Source organism: Athene noctua, chromosome 1 (genome assembly GCF_965140245.1).
Source record: "Athene noctua chromosome 1, bAthNoc1.hap1.1, whole genome shotgun sequence".
NCBI lineage: Eukaryota > Metazoa > Chordata > Aves > Strigiformes > Strigidae > Athene > Athene noctua.
In genome coordinates, this window is record NC_134037.1 from 47,975,384 (window position 1) to 47,988,706 (window position 13,323).

The following is a 13,323-nucleotide window of genomic DNA, read 5'->3' on the forward strand; positions in this document are numbered from 1 at the left end:
CCTTTTTATTATTTGTTTCCATATTAAAAAGATTAAAAAGTCATACAAAACATCTCCTGTTTCTTTCTCCCTCTCTGGGAGGCTTGCAATTCAAAATATTTTTGTCTGGAATTGTTTGTTACTGCATAATTCTATATATTTCTACAATTAGTTTTGTTTTCTGTTTAATTGTGGGGTTCTTTTAGGGTACTTTCATACTGTAAATTTCCCCTCTCTTCAACTACCTTCTCGTGAGGATTCATAGGAGTCTCCATTACTGCCTTTCTTATCAACTTAGAATAAATAAGGTCTTCAGAAAGGTGGTTAGATAGTTAATTTTAAAGATTTGTGTTTTGTTTTTCTTCCCAACTGTTTCACTTAAGGAATGGTTACAAGTGAGTAGCTTCAATTACAGATGAATTAAACTCCAACTTGGTAGGTAAAACAAACCTTGAAATCCTAGAAGACTTAAGTACCCTAGAGAGGTATTTTTTAAATGAGTGTTGAAGCAAGATACTGCTATATTACAATAAATACACTAAGGGTAGGATTCAGTACCCAAGACATAATTGCCTCAGATTTTATATTCCTTAAGTTACCTGTACAGGCTTGACAGACACAAAAGGAAAGGAACTATGGGAGATTTGTGTCCACATGAAGCAGAAACAGGATGCCAAGCTGAATAATGTAGGGCAGATAAAATGGCTCTAGACTCTATTTTGGACAGCTGAAACCTACCTTACAAGTCTCACAAAATTTCGCAGTAAAAAATGAATGAGTCCTGCAATCTGACATGAAGACAATGACCATCATGGTCACTTCTGAAAACTGAGATGCTTTACTTTAAAGACACCTAAGTAAAACAAGGGTATCAAAACCATTTAAGAAAGAAAATATAGTATCAAACAGGTTAAGCTTTAGTGCCCTAGAGGTAGTCTAAACTCTACAAAGCCCTACTATCCATAAAAAAAATTTACTATTTTCCCAGTATAGCTTCTTCTAAGGAATTAGATGTTCTTTATACAGGAACTTTACACTTTCTGTACGGGATTACAGCAGACATCCATTTTATTCCCTTCTTAGAGGAGCTGGAATCAGGTGATTCAGACAGCCTTAATACGGTTAGTGTAGCCTTACCAAGAAGAAAGCATCGTGAAAGATAAAAGGCTTTGTACATTTAACGTGCTACAAATAGAGCAATACCAATACCAATTGTGTTTATTTTTAATTTGTTACAGATTATTTGTATTGACATACTTTTGCTCTGCATAACAGAAAAAACGAATGGCACTCTATCCTCTCCTTACCATTATTTATTTATCCTAATTCCATCCTTTTTATTCATCCCTATATTCCACATTTTATTTTTACTGCAAATGCACATCTCACCATTGAGACTAATCTTATTTATTGCCTAACTCTGAATCCTTCTTTTGAACAAGATTTAAGAAAAAAACCCTATACATTCATCCCTTTCTCCTTTTGCCAAATCTTGGTATTTAAAAAGTACCACTAAAGCATGGGAAAAAAGCCAGGACCAATTATACTAAAGTAAAAATTATGTAGTATTTTTCTAGCAGTGCTGAAAATTTTACCTAGATTTAAGACACTACTCTTAATTAAAAAAAAAAAAAAATCTTAGGAAAACTACTGATTCAAACTTATCATTCCTGGTAAGAAAATACTTTCAATTTTCGTTACAGTAAGACATTAACCTGATTATTATTTTTAAAAAATGTTTAATTTTGCTGTTACTTGTACAGTAAGTACATTAAGTAAATAAATCATAAATTAAGAAATAGCTCTGTAGTAAATTATGCATCCTAGGAATCTGGTAGTTGATACAATACAGAACAGAGGTAGATGACAAAAATTTTTCTTCGTTCTTAGTACAGAACAGCTATAAAATAAATTGTAAGCTACCTAAGCAGTTTGATTTCATTGTCTAAGCATTTATCCTTTTACACTGAAATCTATCTGTTCTTGACCAAAATAAAATTATTTCGAAAATTTTTTAGCTCTTACCTGACGTAAAGTACGTGCCACTATACTTTCAAGTACTGGCCCTCTGTCTTCATGCAACAGATGAACTTCATCAAGAATCAAGAGTTTTACTAGTTGAGAGAGGGCTACATCACCAACACTTTTTCTTGTCACTACATCCCATTTCTCTGGCGTAGTCACAAGCATCTAGAACACCAGAAAAAAAGAAATATTAAAGAAAATTATTAAAGAAAAATCCAGATTCAAATTTATAAAACCCCAGTATTTTAATATATAGCAGAGTAAATGCAATGTAGAACTTAGCAAAGCTATCTTAAGTTTTACCTACTTACATATGAGGCAGACACAGTTTGCTGCATCTACACATGTTGGATGGCCATTAGTAGGATTTAGTATGGAAAACCATACAGAAATACCAACTAATACCTTCAAGGTACTGTGCACCATTTGCATACATTTTCCACAGATATCCAGAATGAACTCCTTATATAAACATGGGTCATTTAGTGTATGTAGTGTATCACTAAAAATTATCTGTGATAAAATATTTCTAACCTTCAGCACATAAACACCTAAGACCCACCTCATACCTAAGCTTGAGCTGATAGTTCCAAGTTCCCTATGAAATGCTTTCTCCCTAAGGCATACTTTCAAGTTGTACATTTTGATATCTTGATCTTTGCACTGGCAAAAGAGATCAATCAACTTCCACCAGTCCCAGACAAAGTAACTTCCAAACTTTATTGTTTCATGTAGATACGTCTGTGGTAATTCTCTGTTATGGTGCCATTTCTTGCATGCTCTTGCAATGGCTTCTCTTTCTGCATAAATCCCTAAGTAATAGACTGTCCAATAGATAAAACCAAGGTAGATTCAATCTCCAGTTGTTGAAGAACTGTAGTACCCTCCATTTCCCATAATGACAATACACTCACTAGTCATTTTATGTAGTCTTAACACAAGAATTCTTGAAAGTAGCATTTTAAAATTTAAAATCAGACACAAAGTGGTCACTCTAAAGAAAGCATGTCACTCCTCTCCCCAAAAAGTTCTCAGCAGCTGTTCTGAATAGAAATAGAAATGCAGATTTCTCATCTACTATACAACAAAAATAATTTCTATTTAAGTGCCAAACACTATGTATAAAACCCCCACAGAACTGAATCTCATCTACTGAAATTCAGTAATAACTTGCCTGCAAGTTATGACTATGATTTAAGGGCAATTATTTATTGCCTATTCATAACAAATCTAATGAATCACTGTCTATCAAAGCTTGATGTTTCTGGGACAGGCACAAAGCTTACCTTACAGTCTCACTTATTTCAAAAAACCCCCAACTTAGCTCTATTAAAGGTTACTTTGTAACTTTGCAGTTGAAAATCAGTCAGAAAATAAAAAGGAAGATTCAGATTCTGTTGTTTCGTAGGCTCCAAGATAAATTTAGAAATTGGGAAAATCTTGTTCAGGTGCTATCTTGAGGTGATTAATGTTTACCAATCATTGAAAGATATTAAGAATTGACAAAATGGGGAAACTTCTAATAGCTCTAATAAATAGGTATGATACTAAAAAAAAGCACAGTCCAGGGATCATGAACCTGTAAGTGGTTCATGTTTATAAATCAGTTTATCAACTTGTGACAGGATGTAGAGAATAGGACACTTGTTTTCTAAAATTCTACTGACATTTACCAAATGCCAGTGAATAATCTCGAATTACCTTATTCTATAAGAGAATAGATATAACAAATGTTAAAAAGATGATCAAACTAGGTTTATGATAGAGCGTTTAAAATAGGAATTCTTAACTGCAAGAACTTCCTACTCTTATCAGTATAATTTTGACACAGTATTTTTAACTAAATTGCCATCTTTTTCCCCCAAAATGTGAATTAGTTTATTCTGACAGATTTTGATTCCAAGGTTATTTTAATACAAATTATAGTAACAAGTCCTTTGATGTTTAAAGCAATACTACATCCATATTTTTCCTCTCAATAATATTTTTCTGCAACTCTACATAAAGAAGAAAAGAACAAAGAGTAAAAAATAAATTTTAACATTTAGTATTTGATGAACCCATGCCCCACATCACAAATTAAGAATTAAGTCTACAATCAGACAGGAAAACATGCATCTGATCCCTAGCAGTTATTTCATAACAAACGTGTTTTATGATTGGGTTTTCTCTTAACTTTAGATGTTCAGAAATAAAACACTAAGATGACGCACAGTTCAGCCTTATAATGCTTCTGCAGCAATTATAATACTAGTAAATCCCTACAAAAGCTTACAGACTTCTGTACACAAAACTGTTTTCATCTAGTCAGCATTTGCTATATTCTAAGCTGCCATGGTAGAATACTAAAAAATTCCCTAATTTAAAGGAGTTGATCAGATACTATCAGTAACCGATCTCAAATTTGACCAGATAATGTAAAACCAACAGAATATGTGATTCATGACATTTTTTTCTCAGACAAAATCTTATTGTCCGTGACAACACAATGTACAAATAAGAAAAATGAAGATTGCTGCCCTAGATTCCAGACTGACCAAAAAAGAAAACAAGACAGGGTAGGTGGCCTTCAAATGTAGTGCTGTTAGGTACATGAATGGTATATATTAATGTTAGTACCAAACCCAGTTTCTCATCACAGAAATTATAAATGGAATGGGTAAGAGAACGGAGTAATTATGAATAATGCTTCAAGGCCCTGGCTAAGAAAAGCAGACACAGAAAGTTAGACTTAAAGACACAGACTTATAAAACCTTTAGGAAAACAGTCCAAATTTGAGCAAAAGCATTTTTTCCCAGCAGAACATTCAACCACCTCAACTACCACCAGTATAATATTAACAGCTTTTAGAAAGTCATTGATTTGCTGCTTCAATGTTTTGGAAACCCAGTTTGACAGACTTCATAGTTACAGAATCAAAGAATGGCTGAGGTTGGAAGGGGCCTCTGGAGGTCATCTTGCCCAAGCTCCCTGTTCAAGCAGGGCCACCTAGAGCTAGTTGTCCAGGGACGTATCAAGACAGCTTTGAGTATCTCCATGGATGAGGACTCTGCAACCTCAGTGGGCTACCTGTGCCAGTGCTCAGTCATCCTCACAGCAAAAAAGTGTCTCCAGATGTTCAAACATGACGTCCTGTGTTTTATTTTGTGCCCATTTGCCTCTGGTTCTGTCACTAGGCACCACTGAAAACAGCCTGGCTCTATCTTCTTTGCACCCTCCCATCAGGTATTTATACACATTGGGAAGATCCCCCCCCAAGCCTTCTCTTCTCCAGGCTGAACAGTCCCAGCTTTCTTAGCCTTTCCCCATGTGAGAGATGATCCAGTCCCTTCAACATCTTCGTGGCCCTTCACTGGACTCTCTCCAGTGTGTCCATGTTTCTCTTCTACTGGGGAGCCTAGAACTGGACACACTACTTCAGGTGTGGCTTTGGCAGTGCTGAGTAGAGGGGAAGCATCACCAGATTCAGTTCCACCTGGATTTCAGCTTTCCTAACTTCATCCCAAGATACTCAGACAATGTCTCTGCATTCCTCCTAGGTTATCTTTTTTCTCCTATCTTTGCTTCCACCCTCTGTATGCCTCTTTTTTGTGTTTGAGATTGACCAGGAGCAACTTGTTCATCCATGCAGGCCTTCTGGCATTTTTGCCTGACTTCCTATTTGTTGGGATGGACCACTCTTGAGCTTGGAAGAGGTGATCCTTGAATATTAACCAGCTTTCTTGGGCCTCTCTTCCCTCCAGGGCTTTATCCCATGGGACTTTTCCAAATAGATCTCTGAGGAGGTCAAAGTCTGTTCTCATGAAGTCCAGGGTTGTGAGCTTGCTTTTTGCCCCGTTCCTTCCCTCCAGGATCCTGAACTCCACCATCTCATGGCCACTGCAGTCAAGTCTGCCATTGACCTTCACATCTCCAGTGAGCCCCTCCTTGTTGGTGAGTATGAGGTACAGCAGTGCACCTCTCCTCGTTGGCTCCTTTATCACCAGAAGAGGAAGTTCTCATCAATGTACTCCAGGAACCTCCTGGATTTTTTACATCCTGCTATCTTTCTTTTAAAATACTAGAAAAAAAAAAAGCAACTTACAAAACAGATGCATTTATGAATACTTTTTCTTCACTTGATTTCCACAAGATATATCCTTATAATATTTATTTATTCTCCTCAGAGAAATATTTTTCCCTGCACTGCCTCACAATATTGTTCCAGTCCAATTATTTTACCATCAGAATATACCAGTCTTTACTAATTACCAAGAATTTGTCCTGAAGAGACTTTTTGATATTACAGAAAAAGATGTTCCTGTCCTGCAATATTTAAAATTTAACACATAAAAGACTCACTGAGTCACTAATATCACTGAGAGCGGTGCTGTGTGGGGGTGTTTCTACGTTTTGTGAAAATATTACTGGGTGCATTTTGGTAGCAAATACATATTTTTAAAATGCTTGCACTCCTACAAAATAGTAGGTGTAAAAATGTATGACCATAATTTATGAACTGAATTGTAACACTACTACAGATGCAACTGTTAACACTTTAAAGTGAGCCATGTCAACCACAAAAAATTAGCAGCTGTACTTCCACGGAACTTTAATTAGCAAACAGTGAGGAAATATATTTAGCAATGCATATTAAGACTTTAAGGTGTGAAATACTACAAATGCAAGCTACTTTGCTAATTTGCTAAATCTAAATTGGCAATGTTCAGATCGCAGGGTTTTTTTTTATGTCAGTCATGTATCAGGATATATATGTAAGATGTTATCATTAATTCTTCTGTTTCTGAGTGATGACTAAATATTCATTATAATGGTTTTTGATTTTATTTTAAAACAGCAATGTTACTCAAAAAGCTATACTTGATATACTGTCTCACTTTGTAAGACCAGAGTTCTCCAGAGAATGTCTTGCCAGAAAATATTGGTTCTTACATTTATTTTTCAGATAGAAATTACAGTTGAGAAAAAAATTCCTCCAAAAAACCCCAAACGAAACAGTTTTATGTCTCAAACCATAAATTGAATTCAAATATCTAAAGTACTAATTAAAAATAGCAGCTAAAAGAAAATGTTGACTATCAGCAAATGTTAAGAAAGCTACAGATTATTTTTTCAATTATAATAATAAGAAAAGCAGCATTATGATCCATCTCATAATTAGTTTTAAATGTGGTAGTGGCATTTCTTTGTAAAATTAATTTTCAGTGACAATGTATTTTATCCACAAAGTTATAAACTCAAAACTCTGATTCAGCAGAAGGATTCTGCCTTCTGTTTGGGGGCAAGGGAAGGACACAGTAACCAAGTCTTGAAAGACCTATTTAATTTTTTTTTTTTTTTTTTTAAATTTTGACTTCAGTTATCAGCACACTGAGAAGCATGTTCATTTATATTGCTATCTCACCACTTCATCTCTTTCAGTATTGAAATAGCTAGAAAATAAAGTGTCACATTTGCTTAATGAGCTGCAACTCATGCAAGACATTTCAATCTGGTTTTTGTATTAGGGTATGGCTGAATAGAAATGGGTTAACTGTCAATATTTTTACTGTCAACTTAAATTTCTCTCTGTACATACAATTCTCCTTTCGCTATGCTTTTAGGATTATCATTAGTAACTATTCCACACTGACTTTTTCTGCTAGGGAAAACATGGGCTTACGACAAAGTCTTCTGTCTTAGGTGAGAACTGCTGGCCAATTTCACTTTTATATCAGAAAACATAACAGTTTAAAAAAAATAAAATATCTTTCAACCCAGAATGATTTCATTTAGTTTTAGGGTTATTTATATATCCTTACATTACTTTACATAATGTTCAGGTAAGAACTCAAACAAAATAGTATAATTAGTTCACTCTGAGAAATTAAGTCAAAAGAAGCAACATTAGCTGATAATTTCAATATCAGTTGACAACATTTCAAGTAATGGTGAAAATGCTTTTTTCTATAATTGCATGATTGGCTAACTATTTTTGTAGTTTCTCTTCAGTCTCTTTAGAAGCCAGACTTCACAACAAGAGGAAGTTATATTTTCACCGTAGTTTCAGAAGATCAACATATTGAAAAATGGTGGGGTTTTTTGTGTTGTTCGGGGTTTTTCTTAGTCTGAAAAGGCTTATGGTCTCACTGAAATCAAATGATCTTCCATTATTTCTCAGAGTCAAACATTAACTTCTAGCAGTTGGCACAGCCTGCTGGTTTACCTTTTCAATAGCTCACTTGCAATCCTTTGAAATTTTGCTGCTTTAAGTTCTCCCAAACACATCTTGCACAAGACTAGAATCCGATTTCTGCTTGAATAATTTGTGCACACACTCTGAGGCTAGTAAAACTTTATGATAATCTCCTGAAATTCACACTCCCACAGGTCCAATCCTCATATGAAAATATTTTAGAACAGTTATATAAAATATTTAGTTGTAATGTCCGTACTACAAAATTCACTGCTTTTAAGTTCTTCAAGACCACTTTCGAGAACAGTTATCCTCTCTAGCCACTTCAGCCTTCAAGTATGTATGCCACTTACCTGATCTTTTGTCCCTTTCATACATACTACAATAAACTAAAACTCAGGAAAAAAATGCCACAGATAACTTCCTAATTACTATAAATTCCAGAACACAATTAGAAAAGACCCAGGTCATTCTTCCTATATGCCAGACATTGTCAATCCAAAATGTATAAAGAACTGGTCGACTTGAATCTCAGGTTAAACATCAACTGGGACGATGGAAGAAAGGGACTGGTGTTCCGTTTTTTAAATTCTTCCTGCCCTGTTATCTTAGAAGTGGATTCTCAAAATAGTCTACCTTATACCTGTTCAAACCTTTCTGGAAGGTAAGGCTTCGTTAGTAAAGTAGGCACGCATGGCAAATTTTAAACATGTTCTCGCTTTAGGTTTTTGCTTTATCAGACCTGATAACAGCCTAAATTTTGGGACTGACAATGGGTTTATATAAGTTTGTGTATTGTGACTGAGTTAATAACTAACAAGCCAAATCATTCCTTTGGCAATTTCTCTTCAAGCAGATTTTTATAAGTTTTTATTCCAGATGCACATGATAAACAGAATTCAACTAGTATTTAAATACAAGACTTTTGAATGAATTGATGTAATGATTACAAAGGAAAGATGTTAAATTTCTTATAGCAGAGATTTTATGAACATTCCTGAGAATAAAATTGAAACATTCCCAACAAACAGCAGGAACAGAAGATTGAAAACTAGTCTGCAGTAATCAGTCCCATTCAGAAAGTACATCTTGCTGCCAGTGAGCTGGATTGATTATTATATCAATAAAGTAATTTTTATAAAATGAATATGAGAAAAGGCTTTTGCAGAACTACAAAATTGGTATCAACCATTAGATTTTAAGTCCAAATAAAGAACTGCCAGTCTTACAGGCACTAGAATTAGCCAGCAGAGGACTAACCTGAATTGAACTGATGTTCAATTAAAAGCTCTGAATAAAAAAGTAACAGATACCAAAAGGTGTACAAAACTCTGAAGGACCAAAACAGAGGATGCGCGGAACAAAATTTTTAAAGAAAATCTCTTACAACTGCACAAATAAACCTGTTGCTGTACCTCCCAAACACTTCACGCATCTTCAGCTTAGCATTCACTTCCATGTTTTAATTCTCCTGCTACTGTGTTCACAAGTGAGTTATGAGCAGTAATTCTTCATGTAGGATGTTTCCCAGAATCATGGTGATTTAAAATATTTGATTTTAAAAATATTTTTTATTAGGCTCATGCAAGTATTAGGCCAAGAACTGATAGAGATGGCAAGCTGGTGTACAACTACCTGTAGAAGTTTTCATAGAAGGTGGTGAAAACATCTTATTGGGGAATTTTTCAGAAAAGCAGCAAATACCTGTCATCAGGAATAATATCCGCTACCAACAGTGGTCAATTTTAACATTTAGTCATGACCGTTACTTAAAAGAACCAACCACAGCAACAGACTTCATTTTAATCTAGGCAGGAACAGGTATGTACTCTGCTATGGTGCACAGAATTTTTCTACTACAACACACCTAAAGCTCACCATAGATTCCATAAAATCATCCTCCTGAAACTCTGTAAGAACCTTACTCCACAGATTCTTATACTGCACTGATAAATGCATCATGCAAGTCCTTTCTAGTAAAGTACTGTACTAATATTCTCTAGCATTTGTTTACCCCCATGCCCCCTGCATAAGCACACAGTATTTTAATATGTGGTTACATAGCTTTTTAGAACATAAAAAGTAGAAAAGTTTTGTTGATAGCATAAAAATGTCTGATTGAAGATACCACAGCCAAGAAGAGGTAAAGAGACTGAAACAGCTAAAATACAGCTTGCAAACAACTGAAATAGATATTCTTCACTGGAAAGTGCATGTTAGGTATTTCAGAAATTTGCCTTTTAACAACATAAAACAATGATTAGATATGACTAGAAATTATTTCATCATTTGCAGATTAAAAAGAATTCTTTTACTGAAATGTGATGAAATAAAGCATCATTCCAAATATGTGAATTTAGTAAACTTAGAAAAAGTAGTATTTTCTGAAGTGCCTCGATGATGCTGGAGAAGAAACAATTTTCAGGCTTACTTCATTTGCACACACAGTTAAAGAAAAAACACAGTTCGTGTACAAAACACAAGCTCTAAGGATCTAAAAGCTTTGGAAAGCATGGAACCAGCCTCTTTCTATGTTAGTGCCTGTAGTAAGTTTGTCTCCACCAAAATGATTCATCACAGATGGACAGAAATAAAGAATGGTCTAGTCACTGCTGCTTTCTTGGCAACATTCAAAGACACTCTCTCAAAGATCTATTTCTGTAGATTTCAATTAATATAACTTCCTCGTCTTTTCTGTTTTCACCTTGCTACTGGTCTCTCTTCTTCTCCCACTCCTTTACACACATCTATAATTTCCCCATACCACACTTTAAAAACAGCATTTAAGAATATGTGGCTGATCCTAGAGGAAACATTGCTCATACAGCCAGCACTCCTCATCTTCTGACAGCTGTTTGGCAAAGGGCAATGGGCAATCTACACAGTTTACTCTATTCATGCTATAACTATTGTTCTGGCAGCAAATTCACTGCAAGACCCTTACTTGTGCAGAAATGGAGACACAGAAAACTGCATACAACTACACACATCCACCCAGAGCAGCCTCTCATTAGAATGCAGCATATTCTGCAGTTCTATAGGGAGAGCTGCTAGGCTGAACTATGATCAGTGATGCTTTGGAGCTTCTCACAAATTTTAATATTAGATACCTGATATCACACCCCATGAGGGACACTTTACCACTTTGGCACTCTCTGAGGTAAAACTTCATCAAAACATGTGACAAGAGCAGCAGCCTGCAAGTCACTTTCATAATACTGTTTTTATTCCTCTTTTTATTGCACTCTTATTCAGTATGATTTATTCAAGCATTTCACAAAACCTCATGTGAGCTGGAGCTCAGGCAGGGACTGGAATAAACATAGAAAGTAAAAGAGAGGGCAGCAATTCAAAACAAGAATTTGAGGTAGGAAGGTAGGAAGTAATAAATAATGAATACAAATATTTTGTTTGTCATAAATCAGAGACAACCATCTGATGTTGTGTTTTACACAGTTAAAACAGAATTATGTCTCCAGTAAAGCAGATTCCTTATAATACAAAGATATGCAGATAAGCAGTATGCCCATTTGGGTGAATAGATGATCTTATATCAAATCTTAACATGTATTTGTGGTCTAAAATAATGTCAGTACAAAATCACATACATATATATATATATATATAAAAGCATCTTGGAAACATTCAATAATGACTATACTTACAAAAACTATCTACATAAAAGATTGAGTTTTTCATGTTAGAAAGACTCACAGAGGTGCATTATATTGATGCCTATTAGCAGCAATTAGTAAGCCACCAAAGCTAACACCAATAATCAACCAACAATAGGTCCAGAACTCAAGGGAACAACAAAAATTGTAACAGCTGCCACTCAGAAGTCATTAAAATGGAAAATGAATTTTTAACTGGAGAAACGTAACTTTGTTCAGTATGTTTTATTTCATAATTTATTTCTAGGAACTCATGACAATTTAGTTTTTAGTTCCTTTGCAGAACCCAGCTAGTCCACCTAACGAAAAGGTAACTGAATCATAAAGTATCAGCACACCACCTTAGCAGAGCAAGGCACGACACGACATGTACTGTTGAACTGTTCTTTTTCAATATTGTTTGATTTGTTGTATACTCAGTTTCACAGTTACAATTAATAGATTTAACTTAGTATGTTAAGATTTAAAATGTTATGCTTTCAGCACAATTCTAGATGTCCCAGTCATTATAAAATTAATTTATAAGTTCCAACACCACTTTTAAACCTCAATAAAATGGACTCTGACAGAGTCAAAATAAACAGGAATCCCAGTACAACCAGCCAGGCTGATGAACCAGATGGAATTCTTTTCTGTTGCTGCTGTAAAAGCACTGAAGCTTTTTATATTCTTACTAAAAAAATATAAAGCTTTACATGTGAAGTAGTTACATTAATCTGAAGAGACACTATGGAAAACAATATACACTAGGATCACAACAGCTGTACTGAGAAGTAATGTAAGAGCACCTGTTCTCTGTATTTTTTTTCTGGAAAAAACAGACAGTTTAGAGTCAGTACAAACCTTACTGTAACAACCACAGTGAGGAAGAACAGCTTGCATGCTTTGAAAATTTAGTTCTTATACTGTAAAATATATAATTAGCCACTCAGCCTTCAAGTTTAAATAATGATCTAAATCTTTTAAAGGAATTTGATCCAAAACATTACCCTTTTTTCCTCTTTGCTGTTAATCAGTTTGCTAATTATAGTTACACTAACCTCTGATATACTACTGTCAGGTCTGATTGATGCCAATAGCTCCCTTAATCAGATCTGACAACTTTCAGCATCTGTCTCTTGAGACACTGCATCCAGCCTGCTTGTTTTCAAATCCTCCCAGTGTTATTTTTCATTTTCTTCTCCCCAGCCCCTTTTTTACACAGAACAGAGATACAGTAAAATAACAACAAAATATGAGTATAGCGTACGTTTGTGTATGTTTTTATACATCAGTATAACAATATTTGGGCTAAAGTTGATAGTTTGTTTACTGGATAAGAATTTACAAGGAAAAAGTACAAGAATACTTTTTGGAAACATATTGACATTTCTGAGAAATGCAATATTGTTGCTTGGTTGGTGGTTGGTTTGTTTATTTTTCCTTTTTCTTTTTTGTCGCAAAGCTGCAAGGAAAAGGGTTTCAAAATC

At 34.8% G+C, this 13,323-nt stretch overlaps 1 protein-coding gene across 1 annotated transcript in view; it reads right to left on the reverse strand.

The window, feature by feature from the left end:
- ASCC3 (activating signal cointegrator 1 complex subunit 3) overlaps window positions 1-13,323 on the reverse strand; it is a 287,285-nt gene that overhangs the window by 173,241 nt on the left and 100,721 nt on the right. The window contains exon 11 of the mRNA XM_074896093.1: window positions 2,005-2,169. Within this exon, the coding sequence (XP_074752194.1) occupies window positions 2,005-2,169 (165 nt within the window). The remainder of the gene's footprint in view (window positions 1-2,004; window positions 2,170-13,323) is intronic.